Below are 20,252 nucleotides of genomic sequence, written 5' to 3' on the forward strand. Positions count from 1 at the left end.
TTTCATTGAATTTGGTTGGAAATTGTAGCAGGAAAAATACCTGGTGCTGTATCTTGCATGTGCGGAAAAGATAGTGGGGATGCAACCAAGGGCAGACTGCAGGGTATAAGATGTTCCGGAAATGGACTATGACTCCCAGTTGTCCTCCCGACAGAGATGGAGGGAAGGAGGAAGTGGGCCCTATGGAAAAGGAACATGCTTGCAGCAGCTCCCACCAATCTTGCACAGGGTGACAGTTGCCATTTCACCCCGGCCTGCCTTCTGTGGGGTGGGGGCCACCAACTTGTGGGGACAGACCCTGCCTGCCCTGTACAAGGTATGGACTGTCAGCTTTGGATGGTGGTGATTCCTACCTACCACATACAAGGCTATTCCAGTGGTGACCCCCCCAGACTATCCCCCCCATGTTTTTCCTGGTGGTCTTAGTGGGCAATCTGCCCTTGGATACAATCCATTTACTTTCTTGCCAGCAGACAGTAAGAAGTCATTTTAATACTAGGAATGTCACACAGAAATCACCTGTTGGATCCAACCTCATGGCAGGATCTTTGCTGTGTTTTTAAAAATGTGAATAGAAGCCATTGGGGAGGATTCAGGGTGGACAGGGCAGTGGAAGGAGGGGGAATTTAACACTTCTAACAAAATCTATTCTTTCCATATCATTAACCCTGAAAAGAAAAGAGACAGGCAATGCTTCTTGCCTGTCTTTTTTTTCCTTCAGAGGACTAATAACTGCATGAGAGGGAGGGGGAGGATTTAAGAGGTGAAGCAATGCCAGGGAGGAGGAAAGAAAAATCCCTGTTTCCACCCTCTCCTGGTCCTAATTTTAATCCAAGTAGCTTCTTTTAGCATTTTTTTAAAACACTGGGAGAATTCAGACTCCCAGTTCCTCATCCAGTTTTTATCCATAGTTTTCATTCTCCCCCAAAGAACTGAAGAAAAAAGAATGGCCTACACACCATGATGTTCTAGGCTACCTCCTTTAGTCTTTATAGTACAGACCATAGAGATTACAAGAGGCAGCCTAGAGCGTCATCTAGAAGTGACATCTCATCCTCCCCAAACTCTGCTTTCCCCAGCCATTGCCCCCTCCATTTCCTGGCATTTGCCAAGGCATTATTGGGAATCCACATCTATGAGGTGGCAGAGACCTTCGTTCTTGATTTTTAAATGATTGCAACCATCTTTCTCTCATAGATTGTGAAGACTATGATTGTATCTTCTCCTCTGAAAAAGAAAGAAGATGTTGGCTGTCCTATAGAAAATGTTTGGAAATGCCTGGTTGACCACTGGCTTGATTTCTTTGTTCCTTCAAAAGATTTACTGCTAGCTATTTAACAGCCCTTACCTTGTGGTCCCAGCCATGTTTTATCTACTGGCTTGAACCGTTTCCTAAAATGGTCTTTTTGCTCTTTCTTGCCATCTTGGTTTTGAAGGAAGATGTTTGCGGGAACTGGGGGCTTTTGGTTTCTGCACAGGCCAATGAGAGAAGGGTCGTGGCCCACATGCCAGGTGACATTATCATCGGAGCGTTGTTCTCAGTCCACCATCAGCCAACCGTTGACAAAGTCCATGAGAGGAAATGTGGAGAGGTGAGGGAGCAATATGGTATCCAGAGAGTAGAGGCTATGCTTCATACCTTGGACAGGATTAATCTCGACCCTACACTGTTGCCGAACATCACATTGGGCTGTGAGATACGGGATTCATGTTGGCATTCGGCTGTCGCTCTTGAGCAAAGCATCGAGTTCATAAGGGACTCTCTCATCTCAGCGGAAGAGGAGCAAGGGCTGATGAAGTGTGTGGATGGATCCTCGTCTTCATTCCACTCCAAGAAACCCATCGTCGGCGTCATCGGGCCTGGGTCTAGCTCCGTGGCAATCCAGGTCCAAAACTTGTTGCAGCTTTTCAACATACCTCAGATTGCTTATTCGGCCACTAGCATGGACTTGAGTGACAAGACTTTGTTCAAATACTTCATGAGAGTGGTACCTTCCGATGCTCAACAAGCTCGCGCAATGGTGGACATCGTCAAGAGATACAACTGGACTTACGTCTCCGCTGTACATACTGAAGGTAAGGGAGTGCGTTTCTTTCAACTAAATACGACATTCGAGAACAGCTGAATGCTTCGGTCCAGGCTATAGCTATTGGTGTTACCTAGGCTGAAGTATTTCCCCCAACACGTGTGTATTGCAGTGCCATCCTAAACAAATTTAAACCTTTCTAAGCACATTGAAGGAAATGATGTAACTCTAGCAGCGATGGCACTGTTTATTATTACGATTGTTCTTATTGACAACTACGATATATCCGAACACATTCAAAATAATAGATCATGGTGCAGTAAACACTTTCAAGGTTTTATGCAGTATTTTACTTACACAGGTGAATTAAATCAAATGTAGCTGATTAAACTAAACCAATCTACAACTATTTCCATAACATTCTATACCTTTTTGGAAAAAGAGAAAACGTCATTTTGTACTGATTGTGTTCGCTTGATTTTAAGAGAGTAGATGATGACTAGAAATTTTTAATCCAGCATTTTGTTGAAAGTAACTCTCTTGATTTTTGATTCTTTACTATTTTTCTTGCCACAGATAATCCATCAATTTCATTCCCCCCCCCCCCGTTTCCTTTGTGTAGCTTAATACAATGACTAATGTACAAACAGGGGTCAATTACTATATTACTACTGTCGACATTTTAAATATGATTGTCTGCAGTTCTATTTTTTTATTTGTGTAAGAGATCACCAGATATTTATTGAGTCTGTCTGTTCTGTTTCACACTGCTAGCATCTGGACCATTCAAATCTGTAGCTTCTCCCTCAAGTTTCAGGTGCTACTTTACATAACTTGTAAAATTATCTTTGTTTCTAGTGGACACCTGGTGATATCCATAGCCATTGTTCAAAAATAGAGCCACATTTCTTTAGATCTCTGATGTCCACGATCTCTAGCCTCATGGTTGCAAATCTCATTGAGATTCTTGCAGTGTGCCCTGCAAGGGGTTGTTTTGGTGCAGAGACTTCTGAGGAATACAGAATCAAGGCTGCATAGCTGGCTTAGATATTGGGCGATGTGTCTTACCAGTGCTTCAAAATCTTCACTAGGTCCTGGTTAGTTTGTGAGCGCAGTTCAAAGGGCTGGTTCTTAACTTTAAAGCCCCAAACAGGTTCCCAAATAAACCCTTACGTTGTTGTGATGCTTTGCCATGTAAATTAGTTTGCATATTTTATTTCTGCTAATTCATGCGGGGGTTTGAATGTGTGTTACTATGGATTAAAATGGAGGACTTGGAGGTGAAGTGAGGGGTGAGTGAAGTGTGTTGTGACTGGATGGTAGCGGTATCCTAGTGGGTAGAGTGAGCTGCAGTTTTTAGTCAGAAATGAGGGAAAGAGCTCAGACAGTCAGGTTCAGTCAGTCTGTGTGGAAATCTATGTGGAGGGGGGAGAGGAAAGAGTTATTCTATAGGTGCATAGTAGAGGGAAGAAGTCTGTGTTTTACTTTGTGGCTGAAATAATCCTAATTGACAACTGAGGGAAATAAGTCTTTGTGACTGTGCCTGTTTATTATTTTTAGCCTAAGTGGCAACTGTGTGGAAAGTTAGTCTTTTTGATAGGGTCTGTGAATAAACATTGAAGGAAATATACTGATTTTGAAACCACCAAGCTTATGAACTTATTCTGAAATGAATACACTTACAAATACTCTGCAGCCATTGCACACCTGTACTTAATAAATAAATGTTATTTCTGGTTAAGGCAAACACCTGTTTCGTTGAATGTAAAGGATCCCTTTTTTACCTCACAAACCTCTGCTGTGATTTGAAGAGGCTGTTTGTTTATTTAATTTTCAGCATGTGATTTGTTGATGCATTTTTATGGTTTGAAAGCTTTTGCTGTGATTTGAGGCACTGACTTTCAAGTTGGTTGTGCTTTTTGTATTGCATTGCTTTCTATATTGATGTTTTTGGAAGCCACCTCAAAGAGGCATTTGGAGAGGGAATACAGAAATATTTTAGATAAATAAATAAAGGCAGGGGTCAAAAACACAAAATACAATCCTAAGTGGAATCTCACCCTTCTAAACCAGTTTAAGTCAATGGGTTTAGAATGGTGTAACTTGGGATTGCATTGTTCATTCTGAGATGAAAAATGAATATTTGTACCTCAGATTCACATGATAACTACATATTTTTTAAAATCTCTCCATATAAAAGAAATAAGTATCGTGGAGAAGAATTTACCTTTATACTATTTTAACCGTGGCATTTAATATTGGAGCCAAAACCTATTACCTGCACTTTGGGATCCTCTCTATCACAGAGCCAGGTTTCAGAATTCTGCCTGTGAGTGGGGGAATTTGGGTTGCTATGTAATTTGAGAAATTCTGGGATTCTTGCTGTTATTGAAGTAACAAGATTGCCAGTTTGGTACATCCTTCCCCCAGCACGCTTAATGTGAGTTCTGGCTTTGTGCTGATACCAAGAATGTTTTCCATGCCGCTTACCACTTAAATAAAGTGCTTAACCCAGCTGTCCTTTAGATGACATTTTGAAAATGTCTTGCTAATTAGCTTAATTAATCTAACACTTGGGGCAGCATTTAGAATATTCATCACGTTGATGGCGGCTTGAAGTGATATAGGAGGAAACGTGAGATGGAACTGGAAGGGAAGAAGCATGGCAGCTCTTTAGCACTGGTTAGAAGAGCTTTGTGCTATGAGCCATGTGAGCAGGGCTTTTTTTCAGCGGGAACGCAGTGGAACGGAGTTCCGGAACCTCTTGAAAATGGTTACATGGCAGGTGGCCCCGGCCCCTGATCTCCAGACAGAGGGGAGTTTAGATTGGCCTCTGTGCTGCTGAGTGGCGTGGAGGGCAATCTAAACTCCCCTCTGTCTGGAGATCAGGGGGCGGGGCCACCAGCCATGTGACCATTTTCTCCAAGGGCAACCCACTGAGTTCCACCACCTCTTTTCCCAGAAAAAAAAGCCCTGCATGCAAGTATGATCTGCTTCCCTACAAAGGCCCTTTACACACACACAAAAAATTGAAAATATCAGTTTCAAAAACAAATGTTTGTTTCCGGTTTTCCCGCAAGGACTGTCTTTTAATTTTTTTGATGAAAGAAAGAAAACTTGGGAGAGCGCTGGGGGGAAAAAAACTCCCATGAAATGTTTTTCTCTTTTAAAACGAGTAAAGTGCTTCTTAAGGCAAGGAGTGCCACACTACAGATGTATAGAGTGAAAAAGTCTGAGGGCTTTCCTTCAATTTTTTCCAGTGGAAAGCCTGGGGAATTTGAGGGAGTACTGGAAAAGAAATTCATATGGAATATTTTCTCATTATGAGTGGGGAAAAAACCCTTTGTGTTACAAAACATTCCACCTATTCTAAATGTGCAGCATTTGTGTGTGACTGGGATCAGGAACACGATGTGAGAGTAGGGTTGCCAGTCCCCCGCTGGGAGCGGGGGAACCCCCATTCCCACCCTCCATCCCCTGCCCTCACTTACCTGGCTGGCGGGGGAGAAGGCAGGGAAATGTGTCTCTTGGGGTGTGCATCCAGGCAGCATGGCATGCCCCCGTGCACTGCAATAGATCAATTTCGGTCTGAAACATGCCCGATTTGTCCCGCTGCAAAACACAGGAGCACTCCAGGGGCTGTCACACCACTCCAGCAGTGCTCCCGCGCTCTGCAGCAGCCTGATTCGGCTCAAAATAGGCCTGCTGCATAGCATGGGGTGTCATGTGGGCTGTGCGATGATGTCACTTCCAGGAAGTGATGTTATTGCCAAGTCTGGGAGCACATACGCGCTCTGCATCTGCACGAAGACTTCAATTCAGATGAGTGCCAGGTCTCCTGCCTCCTGCTCGGAGGACGTGGGGACCTGGCAACCCTACGTGATGAAGAAAGAGTCTCTGTCTTCTCTTTGTGTCATTTTTCTGACTTAAAAAGGGCCTCTGGAGTGATTCATGTGTGGAAAATGGGACTGGGTGGTAGCTGAACCCTAGAGGTCAGAGTGAGCTGCAGTGAGTGCTGAAGGAAAGAACTCAGTCAATTAGGTTCAGTCAGTCTGTGTGGACGTGGGTGTGGGGGAGAGGAAAGAGATATTCTGTAGGTGCATAATAGAAGGAAGAAGTCTATGTGTTTTACTTTGTGGCTGAAAAAATCCTAAGCGACAACTGAGGGAAACAAGTCTTTGTAACTGCATCTATTTATTATTTTTAGCCTAAGTAGCAACTGTGTGGAAAGTTAGTCTTTTTTGAAAGAGTCTGTGGATAAACATTTAAGGATATATATATATCAGTTTTGAAACCACCAAGCTTATGAAACTATTCTGAAATGAACAGAAGTGGAAAGGCCCTATACAAACAGAGGCCCCATTCACTTGAAAACTGAGTTCCAAGCAGGGAATTTGCAGCTGAAAATTGACTGACTGACTGACTGACTGAGTAGAAGTCAAGTCAGAGAAACCAGACACAAACCGCGGAATGCCATTAACACATAACTTGACCCGGAGTCAGGCTATTGGTCCATAGAACTGTCTGTTCTGATTGATAGCAAGCCTCCCCAGTCTTAGGTAAAGGTAAGCTTGCCAGTTCCCTGGTGGCTGTGGGGTGTCTTATGCTCCCACCCTCCACCTCTCACCTGGCCGGGGGTGGGGCGGGAAGGTGTGGGAATGCCTTTGGGCAATGAAGTGCACTCCTGCATGCTCTGGAGCACTCCATATCATGCCAGGAATGATGCTATGTGCAAGTAATGACTCATGTTGGTGGCTAATTGAATAAAAATCAGCCCCCAATTTACTGCTGCGGGCTGATTTTTACACAATTGGCCCCAACACAACCCATTACTTCTGCATCGCAGCAGGAATGTGGTCATTCCCAGTGCTATGGGCACTCTGGAGGATATGTGTGCTGTGCACATGTGTGAGGTAAGTCCCCCACTACACAACTCCCCTCTATGACCCCCGCCCCCCACTTTGGCCCCCCCAGGGACCTGGCAACCCTAATAATAATAGTAACATTCAATTTATATACCGCCCTTCAGAAAACTTAACACTCACTCAGAGTGGTTTACAAAGTGTGTTATTATTATCCTCACGACAATCACCCTGTGAGGTAGGTGAGGCTGAGAGAGCTCCTAGAAGCTGTGACTGACCCAGGGTCACCAGCTGGCTTCAAGTGGAGAGAGGAGAATCAAACCCGGTTCTTCAGATTAGAGTCCTGCTGCTCTCAACCACTACACCAAACTAGATAAAGGTCTTTCCCAGTCAAGCTAACTGAGATCCTTTACCTTGATGGGTATTTACCTGAGACCATCTGTGTGCAAAATGGTGTTCCACAGCTAAGCTATAGTCTTAGTCTATAGTCTTCCCAAAATCTATGTAGGGAAGAAATGTGACTATCAGCCATATCTCAAGAGATGGGCCACTGGGAATATACCAACACTCTCCCCTTTGGTGTTGCTGAAGGAGGAGAGGAGGCAACAGCTTCATCGCTGGTTTGGAGGCCATGGCTGTATTTTTGGATTTTATTTCCAAAATTTACATTTCTTGCAAAGGTGTCTGTATTGCCTCAGTTTTTTGCAGCCAGTCTCCTTCATTTGCTCTCAGGGCACTTGGCTTTCATTTGCCCTCATTGCTGTTGGAATCCACCTGGGTTTTGCCCCTGATGTCACAATGTGGTGATGACCTCATAGAATCTCAGCAACAAAATCATGCTCACACGATGTTTGTAAAGGGGACTATTAAACAGAAGGTCACACTGAGATCTGAGGGACCCGGGTTCATAGCCCTACTCAGCCATGAAGCTCACTGGATGACCTTGGGCGAATCACAGTCTCTCCGCCTTCGCTACCTCACAGGCTTGTTGTGAAGGTGAGAGGAAGGAGGACTGTGTATGTTGCTCTGAGTTCTTTGGGGGAAGGACAGGATTTTTTGAAATATTTTAAATAGAGAAATATCTCGGTTCTGTTTGGAAAATAAGACCTAGCAATTTGGAATTCCAAAATCTGGGGAGGAATCTGGCGATTGTGGAAAGTGCCATCAAGTCATAGTTGACTTATGGTGACCCCTGCTGGGGCTTTCAAGGCAAGAGACTAACAGATGAGGTTTGCCACTGCCTGCCTCTGCAGCCCTGCTCTTCTATTGAGGTCTCCCATCCAATTACTAACTGGGGCCAACCCTGCTTAGCATCCAAGCTTACCTGGGCTATCCAGATCACGTGTGTGTGTGGGGGGGGAGGGGAATTTAGATCCGGAGAATTTTGGAAGCATCTGTAGGTGGTGGTGGTGGGGAAACGCTGTATAGTATATCAATAAAGTGGAGATGGAAGCAAGGTATCTGGGACAGAAGGACTGCAGCCAGCTTGGCATAGTGATTAGAGAGCAGGAATAGGTTCTGGGAGATCCAGGCTTGCCAACTCCAGCCAGGGACGTTTCAGGAGATTTGAGGGGTGGAGCCTGGAGAGAGCAGGGTTTAGGAAGGAGGAGGACCTCAGTGGGGTATAATGCCATACAATTTACCTGCCAAAGTAGCTGTTTTCTCCAGGGGAACTGAGCTCCATCACCTGGAGATCAGTTGAAATACCGGGAGATCTCCAGTCCCCATGTGGAGGCTGGCAATGCTTGTGCCAGCTATATTCTCCTTGCCTAACCTACTTCATGGGATATTTGTAGAGCTACCAGATCCAAGTTGGCAAATTCTTGGAGATTTTGGAAATGGAGCCCGGAGAGGGCAGAGAACAGGGAGAGGAGGGTTATAATGCATACAGTCCACCTTTCAAAGCAGCCATTTTCTCCAGGGGAACTGATCTCTGTGGGCTGGAGATCAGTTGTAATTGGAGGCTGGCAAGCCTAGTTTTTTGTGAGGGTATACTGGAGGAGACACAAGACAATATATGCCACACTAAGCTCCTCAGAGAAAGAGTGGGATTAAAAAGTACCAAACTAAACAACTGTAGTTCTTCCGTCTCTCCCCCTCCAAATTTATCTTGTCTGTCAACATCGTGTTCTTCTCTTTCCTGCCTCAGGAAATCAGGCTGCAGATCCAGTTCTAAGCTGTCCCTCCACCCACACAGTTTAGCAGCAGCAGAAGAAAGGGGAGATGGTGAGAAGGAGGGAGTCACCCGAGATACCGATTTGGTGGGATGCCAGAGCAATTATGCCTCCATTGGCCTGGCTGCCCTCAGTTCAAACAGGAAATTGCGCGGGTGATAAACGTGCTCCGTGGCATTTGTTCTGCTGGAAATGTCCTCCTTCATAAATTGTTTGTTTACCATGGCCAAGTTTTCAGGATGGATTGAGACCTGCTTGGAAGGCAGAGAAGAAGAAAAAAATCAAAGCTTGATGTGTGGCTGAGATTGACTTCTTCATCCAAAAAAATGTAGCAAAGGTTAATCGGAATGGCTCAGTCTTCAACTCGGCAATAAAATTGGAGCAGGAGCTTTCTTGCCTTTTTTTTTTTTAAAGTCTGTTTGTATTTCTTTCCTCTGCAAGCACGCAGGACTTTCCACAAGGTCGGGGTAATTCTCTTCAGTTGACAGACAGGTTTCAGTATTTTCTTTGTATTAATGGCTCCCACAGGGGCCATACTACAGCTATTAATTGAAGGAGAAGTCCTCTGGTAATTCCTCCGGCTGTAAGACGATGGGTTGTTGCTGGAACTCATACAAAACAGAATCTAATACTGATAATGGGCTCCAGTCTTCAATAGGTTGGTCATGATCCGCAACTGAGTTACCACATGGCCTCAGGTTGCTCATGAGTAAGTGACACACCTTAAGTGTGAAATTATGAAGGTCTGTTTATGAATGTTGGCCATTGGTAATGCTCACCTTCACTCTGAGGCAAGTGCTGTGGTTATGATGAGCATACTTCTCCAGCTTACGTTATAATCTAAAGGTTCAATCCAGGCTAAGTTTTCTAATGGCAGAATGGATTTTTCCTGCACCCTCCCTCCCACTGCTAGGGTTGCCAGGTACAAGTTGGGAAATTCCTGGAGATTTGCGGAGCGGAGCCTGGAGAGGGCTGGGTTTGTGGAGAGGAGGGGCCTCAGAATGGCATAATGCCATAGAGTCCACCTTCCAAAGCAGTCATTTTCTCCAGGGGAACTCATCTCTGTCTCCTGGAGATCAGCTGTAATTCCAAGAGATCTCCAGCCATCACCTGGAGGCTGGCAACCCTACCCTCTGCAGTCTATTGATTTCCATGAAATGCTGCTTCTGGGTGGATAGGGGACCTGAGGAAAGGCATGGGGGCCGAAGTTTGCAGTGGGAAGGGAGAATTGGTAGAGATTGCTAGTTTATTTGTGATCCAAACCTAAATTCAGGTTTGGATTCCTGTCTGCCTTTTTACCTTCTCCACCTTTCCACTTCCCTGTCTGTGGCTGGTAATGCTGACAATGCCGATGTCAGAGAAGTCTCTCTGGAGTATTCTCTGCGAGACCTTCATCCATCCTTGTCTGATGCCTGCTATAGAACAGGGGTTGCCACCTCCCCCCACTAGGGACAGGGAATCCCCCACCCCCTGCTGCTGCTCAACTGGCTGATGAGGAGAAATGGAGGGGTACCAGGGGGATGAAGGCTGATAACCAATGAGACCTGGAAGTGATGTGTCACACCGGGGCTGATTCAGTAAAAATCAGCCTCAAATCTCCATAGAGTTTCCAGTGATTCCTAGAGAGGTGTGATATCACTTCCAGGTTTCCCCCAGAACTGAGATAATGCCATTGTGCTGATGGTTGCCCCCCTTATCCCTGTCCGCCCCAGACTCACACTGGTTGCTAGCTTGTGGAAGACAGCTCTAACCAGAGGTAGAGAAGCACCTGACCCCTTTCCTTGGATCTCTCATTTACTCAACAGCGGAGGACGAATGTTGGGACATGAAAATCATGTACGTTTGTATTCTTTAGGCTGACTTTTTCCTGATTTGATTTTAATGATGATCAATTGTGTTAATGTTTTAATATGTCAGCTTTCTGGCCAGTCTAGTTTTGTTTGCCTTGATATAAATCGCTTTGAGCGACAAGAAAAAGCAGTACACTAAGAAAACACACAAAGAAAGAAGCATTTTTTATTTCCCAATACACATTGGGGTCTAAATCTTGGATTTTTTTTCTCATGGAGAACTCTTCCTTTCTGCTGCCAGGATGCGAAGAGAGTTTATTAATTATTTATTTATTTGTTCGATTTATATCCTGCCCTCCCCCACAAGTGGGCTCAGGGTGGATCAAACATCATAAAATCATAAAAACAACAATTGAATACAATAAATAGTCGCTCAGTTGTTCTGCACACGTTGGATAATGCTCTTCCAATTCTCTTTAGAGACCATTTGGAACTGAATTTTTCGTGTGTGAAACAAAAAATCCACTTCTAAACAATTGCTAAAGTGCATTGAAAGTGCATTATCCAACGTGTGCGGAATCAGGCAAAATCATTAGAAAATAAAATCCTCAGATCTTATTAAAAAGTGGAGCAGAACAAAGGAAAACAGGCAAGGGACCAGCAGGATAGTTTGCCAGCTCCTCAACCACTCTCATAGGCCTGGCAAAACATCTCTGTTTTACAGGCCCCAGCGGAATGGTAATAAGTCCCGCAGGGCCTGGGTCTCAACTGGGAGAGGGTTCCACCAGGCCGGAGCCAGAACTGAAAAGGCTCCGGCCCTGGCTGAGGCCAAGCGAACATCCTTGGGGCTGGGGACCACCAGCAGATGTTTATCAACAGAGTGTAATGCCCTCTGGTGAACATACAGGGAGAGATGGTCCCAAAGATATTGCATGTTTATGACTTCTGAGCCACCTCTGAAGGACAACATAGAGGGGGGGAAAGAGGGACAGAGGGAGAGAAAGTCAGAATATGGAAAAAGAAAGAGGTACAGAAAAAACAGAGAAAAAGATGGAGAGGGGGGAAAAGAGATGGGAAAAGATGGTTAGAAAGGGGAAAGGATTGAAAAATTGATGAATTGAAGTAAATGGACTCATAAGACAAAATTCCCCTTCTTGTAATATTCATTTTCATTATGGCCCAGTTCTAGGGTTGCCAGCCTCCAGGTAGTGACTGGAGAATAGATCTCCTGGAATTACAACTGGTCTCCAGGCCACAGAGATCAATTCGCCTGGAGAAAATGGGTACTTTGGGGGGTGAACTCTATGGAATTATGCCATGCCAAGGCCCTTTCCGTCCCTAAACCTCACTTTCTCCAGGTTTCTCCAGGTCTTACTTCCCAGATCTCCAGGAATTTTCCAACTTGGAGCTGGCAACCCTACCCAGTTCACCTTGTGCTCTAGTTAGGATTTGATTTACAATAGAAAACGAGATGGATTTAGAATTGTATGTGACTCTATGATATCAGCATGGTTGACATTCATCTGTCTAGCTGGGTGCATCTTCCAAAGCTGGGCTGCATCAACAGTTATGGGATATGGCTATCATTATACTATAGCAGTCATTCACAACTGAATTGTCTTCTCAGCGCAGGAAAATTCAGTTGTGATTCGTGAATGATTGCTGGAGTGCAACAATATCGCAATACCTACCGATGTGTGGACGCTACTGAAGTTACTCCTTACTTGATCTTGAGAAAACTGCTGAAATTGAGTTGATCTGTTGGCCAATGTAAGAGCAACGAGCCTGCATGCCAACCGAGATCTTCCCACAGGATATCTCTTGAGTGTTCCATCCATTAAATATATTAGATTGGCCATGGCTAAAGCACGTTCCTTCTCATACATGGTTCTTTGGAACAGACAAGCAGAGAAGGAGGATTTTAATATTTTAAAAATGCATAAAGTTCAATGAACTATAAAATGTTAAAACCAAGGAATTAAAATCATAGCCATATGTACATAACACTCCAATCTGACAGCTCCCTAATGTTAAAAAACAAACCAAAAAAAGGGCAGGACAAGATCAATACACAGGAGGATTTAAAGTGAATCATTTCAAATGCTCAGAACAAATTCTGTAATCACCAGACCATATGTTTTTCAGCCTCTAGAGCCTTCTTCAGTAGTTACTGATAAGTTGCTAACTATCTATTCATTATGCAGAATAAAATAAGCCTGACCATCTTACAACAGGACCTAGACATAAAAAGAAAAACACTTTTTTAGAAAAGCTATTCTATTTACTATTACTACAATTTTATTTTTGTTTTTCAACATAAGGGGAAAAGTCAGGTTGGGATGTTATATGTATGGTTATGATTTTAATTCCTTGATTCGAATGTTCTATAGTTAATTAGCTTTTATATATTTGGTCTTGTCTACATTCTCAATATTTTCATTATTTGTTTATGTTTGTTTTTCTCAGCCTCTGGTTACCTGTTTCTCTATTGAGTTGGATTTTGTCTCCCATCCCTTCAGGGTATAAATAGGGTTCCCAACAATACCTTGGCAAATGCTGAAAGATTTGGGGGACAATGATGGGAGGGGTGGAGTTTGGGGAGTTGCGATATCACTTTCGGGTGACAATCTAGGCTGCCTCCCCTAATCATTGTGGTCTTTACCAAAGAGTCTAAGGGAAATTCCTAGAGCATCAGTATGTAGGGGCATTTTTTTCTCCAATTCCAAGATCTGGTCAAGGCTGTTAATGATAGAACATGTTTCAGGTCTTTCATTCATGGGGTCACCATAAGTCAGAAGCAACTTGATGGCACATAACACACATATACCTCTGGGGGGTAGGTAATTTCCCTCCCTGGGTAAATGGGAGGCCTATCTTAGTATATAATTGAGTAAGCATATTTCAGACAACTCACTTTATACCCTGGAGTACCACCAAAGGGCGCTGCCATGAAGCTTAGGCAAGGCACCATGTCCCTCCAGAAAATGAGCCATGGTGGGAAGCCCAGGCCAGGAGCAGGATGGGAGCAGGTGGCAATGCCTGCTTCCCACCTTCACCCAGATGGCATTATGAGTGAGGCAGGTGGCAATACCCACCACCCAACTTAACCCAGATGATATTAGGAGTGGAGAAGGTGGCAATGCCCATACCCAAATTAACACAGCTAGTATTAGGAGTGGAGCAGGTGGAATTTCCCCTCCCACCTTAGCGCAGCTGTTATTAGGAGCAGAGCAGGTGGAAATGCCACTCCCAACCTTAACCCAGCTGGTATTAGGAGCAGAGCACTTGGCAATGCCCCCCCACACACACACCTTAACCCAGATGGGATCAGGAGCAGAGCAGGTGACAATACCCACCCCCCTTCACTCAGCTGGGATCAGGAGCAGATCAGATGGCAATGCCTACCATCCTTCATATGACTGGGATCAGGAGTGGAGCAGGTGACAATCCCCCTCCCACTTTAACCCAGCTAGTATTAGGAGTGGAGCAGGTGGCAATGTCCATCCCCCACCAGCCCCCATTTGGGATCAGGAGTGGAGCAGGTGGCAATGCCCACTTCATGCCTTCACCTGGCTGGATAAAGCACAAAGCAGGAGGCAATGCCCTTCTTCCCTTCATCCAGCTGGGATAAGGAGCAGAGAAGGTGGCAATGCCCACCCTTTTCAACCTACCAGAATAAGCTACTGAGCAGGTGACAATGCCCACTCTGTCTTCACCCTGCCAGAGTCAGGAGCCAAGCATGCAGCAATGCCTGTCCCACCTTCAACCTGCTGGAATCAGGAGCAGAGCAGATGGCAATGGCTGCACCCCCTTCACCCAGCTGGGATCAGGAGAAGAGCAGGTAGTAAAGCCCGCTGCCCACCTTCAACTGTCAGGATCAGACATGGAGCAGGAGGCAATGCCTGTTCCTCCCTTCACCCAGCAGGGAGCAGGTGGCAATGCCTATCCCTCCTTCGTCCAGCTGGGATCAGGCTCGGAGCAGGTGGCAATGCCTGCTCCCCTTCACCTAGCCATAGTCAGATGCAGAACAGGAGGCAATGCTCCCCCTTTACCCGGCATGTATCAGGCATGGAGCAGGTAGCAAAGCCCACCACCCCTTCACATGGCCAAGATCAGGCAGATCAGGCATGGAGCAGATGCCCACCCCCCTCCTTCACCAGCTGGAATCAGTGATGGAGGAGGAGCAAATGCCTGCCTGCCCACCCTTCCCTTTCTAGAGCCCACTGTATTTTTCCCCCACAATGGGCTTTGTCGCTAGTATACACATGTTTTAATGAAAGAAATGGCCCTGGGCTGCTACCATCTCCTCCACCAGCAAACCATGCTGGTAAATATAGAGTCAATGAAAGCCATAGGTAATATGATGACCCAGGGTATACAGGGAAGGAAAGAAAACATCACATGTATTGTACATCATTCCCCAACAGCCACACCGCTGTCCTCAAGAAGCAGCAGGAGAATACACGTGGCCCAAAGTGGGCTGATTTAGAATTCCTGATAAAAAATTAACAGATGTTTTACAGACATTGCTGGTAATTGGTGAAACTACTTAGGATTCCAACCACAATGAATTCATCCCAGATTAGGAAAAAAGACTGAGAAGAAGGATGGGATAAGAAACGGGGAAGACTGGGAGACAGAAGATGGATGGGGAAGAAAAGTGAAGGAAGATGGATGGAGGAGGAGAGAAAGGAAAACGGGGACACGTACTGTATGTGTGAGAACATTGGGGGTTTGATAATCCCTATCCCAGTCCATGCAAGTAGTAATCCAGAGGTCTTCAACTTTTCTATATCCAGAATGCTTTGAGCATGAATGTGCAAAAGGGGGTCCAATTTGGACCTCTTTTTGCATATTTGATACTCAGAGGTTTATAGGTTTGGAAAGGAAGAAGATCCCTGGATTTCTAGGTCTACTTGTATGCATTGGGGTAGGGGTTTTCATCACACAGCGGCAATCACATTAGTTCTACAGTTGCTGGAGCAAAAGTTTTTACATTTTCTTTGTTTTCAAAATTTGAATTTTCTTGTAGACCGTTTGCCTAAAAATTTTGAATTCTGAACTCGGAATTTGAGGTCAAGCTGAGAGACTCGCACATTTCAATTTACGAAGGGAACGAAAGAGTCAATAAAAATGCATACTTGGCATAGTGTCAGCTGTCAGAACTTGTCAAGTGTTGACACCCACTGGATGTCACCTGTCAAACATTGTCAAATATTCCCCACTACATGTCAGTCACTCACAAATACTAACGCACACTAGCTGTTAAACATTGACTGCTTCTTGTCAAAGGCTGTCAAATGCTATAAACAACTGTTTCTGAAAAATCCTTGACTGCAAAAATTATCTGTGCCAAACATTAAATATTTGCTGAATAATGGTTGTTGGGGGTTTTCCGGGCTGTATTGCCGTGGTCTTGGCATTGTAGTTCCTGACGTTTCGCCAGCAGCTGTGGCTGGCATCTTCAGAGGTGTAGCACCAAAAGATGGAGATCTCTCAGTGTCACAGTGTGAAAAAGATGTAGGTCATTTGTATCTACTCAGGAGGGGTGGGGTTGAGCTGAGTCATTCTGTAAGAGTTTCCCAGGGTGTGGAATGCTAATGGCGGGAGGCTTCACTGAATCCTGAGGAGGTTCTTTTGCATATGGATTGGTGCTTGATGTGCTAATCTTCTCTGCAGGGCTATTGTCGGGTGTGGAGTGTTTTGTTGGCCTGGTGTTTTTCAGAACTGGAGCCCATGCTCTGTTCATTCTTAAGGTTTCTTCTTTCCTGTTGAAGTTTTGCTTATGCTTGTGAATTTCAATGGCTTCCCTGTGCAGTCTGACAAAGTAGTTGGAAGTGTTGTCCAGTATTTTGGTGTCCTGGAATAAGATACTGTGCCCTGTTTGAGTTAGGCTATGTTCAGCCACTGCTGATTTTTCAGGCTGTCCAAGTCTGCAGTGTCTTTCATGTTCTTTTATTCTTGTCTGGATGCTACGCTTTGTGGTCCCGATGTAAACTTGTCCACAGCTGCAGGGTATACGGTATACTCCTGCAGAGGTGAGGGGGTCTCTGCTGTCTTTTGCTGATCGTAGCATCTGTTGTATTTTTCGGGTGGGTCTGAATACTGCTTGAAGGTTATGCTTTTCCATAAGCTTTCCCATCTGATCAGTAATTCCTTTGATATATGGCAAAAACACTTTTCCTGTAGGTGACTGTTTTTCCTTGGTTGTTTGATTCATCCTGGGTTTGATTGCTCTTCGGATTTCATTTCTGGAGTAGCCATTTGCCTGAAGTGCGTGGTTTAGATGATTAATTTCCTCATTGAGAAAGCGCGGCTCACATATCCGTCTTGCACGATCCACTAATGTTTTCATTATGCCTCTTTTCTGTCGGGGGTGGTGATTGGAGTTTTTGTGTAAGTAAGTAAGAAAAGAGGCATAATGAAAACATTAGTGGATCGTGCAAGACGGATATGTGAGCCGCGCTTTCTCAATGAGGAAATTAATCATCTAAACCACGCACTTCAGGCAAATGGCTACTCCAGAAATGAAATCCGAAGAGCAATCAAACCCAGGATGAATCAAACAACCAAGGAAAAACAGTCACCTACAGGAAAAGTGTTTTTGCCATATATCAAAGGAATTACTGATCAGATGGGAAAGCTTATGGAAAAGCATAACCTTCAAGCAGTATTCAGACCCACCCGAAAAATACAACAGATGCTACGATCAGCAAAAGACAGCAGAGACCCCCTCACCTCTGCAGGAGTATACCGTATACCCTGCAGCTGTGGACAAGTTTACATCGGGACCACAAAGCGTAGCATCCAGACAAGAATAAAAGAACATGAAAGACACTGCAGACTTGGACAGCCTGAAAAATCAGCAGTGGCTGAACATAGCCTAACTCAAACAGGGCACAGTATCTTATTCCAGGACACCAAAATACTGGACAACACTTCCAACTACTTTGTCAGACTGCACAGGGAAGCCATTGAAATTCACAAGCATAAGCAAAACTTCAACAGGAAAGAAGAAACCTTAAGAATGAACAGAGCATGGGCTCCAGTTCTGAAAAACACCAGGCCAACAAAACACTCCACACCCGACAATAGCCCTGCAGAGAAGATTAGCACATCAAGCACCAATCCATATGCAAAAGAACCTCCTCAGGATTCAGTGAAGCCTCCCGCCATTAGCATTCCACACCCTGGGAAACTCTTACAGAATGACTCAGCTCAACCCCACCCCTCCTGAGTAGATACAAATGACCTACATCTTTTTCACACTGTGACACTGAGAGATCTCCATCTTTTGGTGCTACACCTCTGAAGATGCCAGCCACAGCTGCTGGCGAAACGTCAGGAACTACAATGCCAAGACCACGGCAATACAGCCCGGAAAACCCCCAACAACCATCGTTCTCCGGCCGTGAAAGCCTTCGACAATACATTTGCTGAATACTCGCACAACAAATGTATATTTGGAAAATGTTCACCTTTAAAATTTATAGAGGAGAATCTAGGGAGGAAGGCAGATTCATTCCAGTCTGGTGCAGTGGTTAGATTAAGAACATGATTGCCTAGAAACTGGTTAGTGGGTTGTGGCAGGGTGGAGGGGAGTGTCTTGGGAGAAATTATTTTTAAAATCTAGCCTTGTTTACATGCTGGAAGTTCCTACCAGAAAAGACAAAGAATAGCTCTAGGAATTGGTGGAAACTCTATGGTAAATTTATTTATTTATTTTTTAAAATGCAGCCTTGTCTACTTACCAGAAATTACAAAGGATAGCTCTAGGAATTCCCAGTAACTCTAGTTTCTGGTGATTCCTAGAGATACCCTTTGTCACTTCTGATAAGATCTTCCAGGAGGTCCAAAAAGTTGTATTTTTTTTAAAAAAACCCTCTCCCCCTGCTGCTCTGCACCATAGAGGGCAACAGAACCTGGGCTTGGCAGCCCTAGATGGAAAACAAGTCCAAGTCCCCACTCTGCCATGAAGTTCAGCGGATGACCTTGGTTTGGACAGTTATCATCTCCCAGCCAAACCCTGCTCATGAGGTTGTTGTGAAGAGAATAAAAATTTAATACATATTAACTCCCCCCCCCACCACCATTATGGAGAAAACAGCTTGCAAGGAGTACTTTTGAAGCACCAAGTGAAACATACTCAAACTTGTGTGCAACCAACCACAAGAACAAGGAGTTGGTAGAAGAGCAGAACTTTGTAGCAAGCACAGGCCTGAAAGGAAAAGCACAAAGGAGAAAGAAAGAAAGAAAGAACGTTGCTTTTCAAAGGCCGCCGGGAACAAGGCCTAAGATTTTCATGGGTGTTTTGTATTCATCTTCAGTGAGACGAAAATACATATTATTATATAAAAAGGAAGGACGTCTTGAGCGCCTCTGATGTTTTCTTCTTCCAGGGTCAAAAGACGCATTGGAATTGAATAAAAATAGATAAATGTCCAATCCATCATGGACACTGCATGTCTCCAGTTCATAATGTACCTTAGACCTTTTATGGCTATTTATACAGCAGTCAGCTTTTCAAATGGCTGGAAGATTGTTTGCCAAAAAATGGTTGTTATTTATTGCCAATGATATATTTTAAAAAATGAGGGTGTTGGCCACAGCCGTTCTGACATCCTAATAATAGAGGAGCAACTTTTAACCTCTCTTTCTTCTTTTCTTATGTTTCTTATTTATTTAACAATGCAACATAGGCAAAAAGTATGTCCCCCTCATTTATTTTTTCCTTGGGCTCTTTTAAAATTAATGGTAGACTAGTAACAAAGCCCGTTGTAGGAAAAAATACAATGGGCTCTAGAAAGGGGAGGACGGGCAAGCAGGCATTGCCTCCTCTGTGACTGATCCCGGCTAGGTGAAGATAGGGGGTGGGCATTGCCGCCTGCTCTGCACCTGATCTCGGCCTGGCCTTCCCACCACAGTGCGCTCTCTGGAGGGACGGGCTGCCTCGTCTGGCCTTCCCAACACAGCAGCGCCCTCTGGAGGTGCACCAAGGTAAAAAGTAAGTTGTCAGGAATACAGTTTGCCTTTTATATAGTAGGATTCTAACTGATTTCCCATCATCACAATACTGATATACAATTTGGTCTCTGCAGATGTTAGGTTGGTATTCTAGTCACATGGAACAGGGGCATGCCAGCTGTACATTCTGCAAGTGAAAGCAGCACAGGCACCATGAACAACTAACTAAACAAAAGCATGTATCAAATTAAAATAATGAACAAAATGAAAAAATGAAATAAAAAACATTGAAAGAAATCTTCCATCTCATATATTCATCGAACCATATAACATGACTGCCACAAAGAATTCAGAGGCACAACGATAAATCAATCAAACATACAATAAAGGTCACAAACTTACAAAAAGTACTGTAATATTCAAGTACAATAAAAA

At 44.4% G+C, this 20,252-nt stretch overlaps 1 protein-coding gene across 4 annotated transcripts in view; it reads left to right on the forward strand.

Annotated features, from left to right (window-relative positions):
• The first annotated feature begins 1,376 nt into the window (after positions 1–1,376).
• Positions 1,377–20,252, forward strand: part of GRM5 (glutamate metabotropic receptor 5) — a 379,337-nt gene continuing 360,461 nt past the window's right edge. For 3 of the 4 annotated variants that reach the window (XM_054973634.1, XM_054973631.1, XM_054973632.1), the window contains exon 1: positions 1,398–2,076. In XM_054973634.1, the coding sequence (XP_054829609.1) occupies positions 1,398–2,076 (679 nt within the window). Of the gene's footprint in view, positions 2,077–20,252 lie in introns of all 4 variants that reach the window. The other variant, XM_054973633.1, reaches the window with a different exon arrangement.

This window comes from Eublepharis macularius, chromosome 3 (assembly GCF_028583425.1).
Source record: "Eublepharis macularius isolate TG4126 chromosome 3, MPM_Emac_v1.0, whole genome shotgun sequence".
In the NCBI taxonomy this organism is placed as follows: Eukaryota; Metazoa; Chordata; class Lepidosauria; order Squamata; family Eublepharidae; genus Eublepharis; species Eublepharis macularius.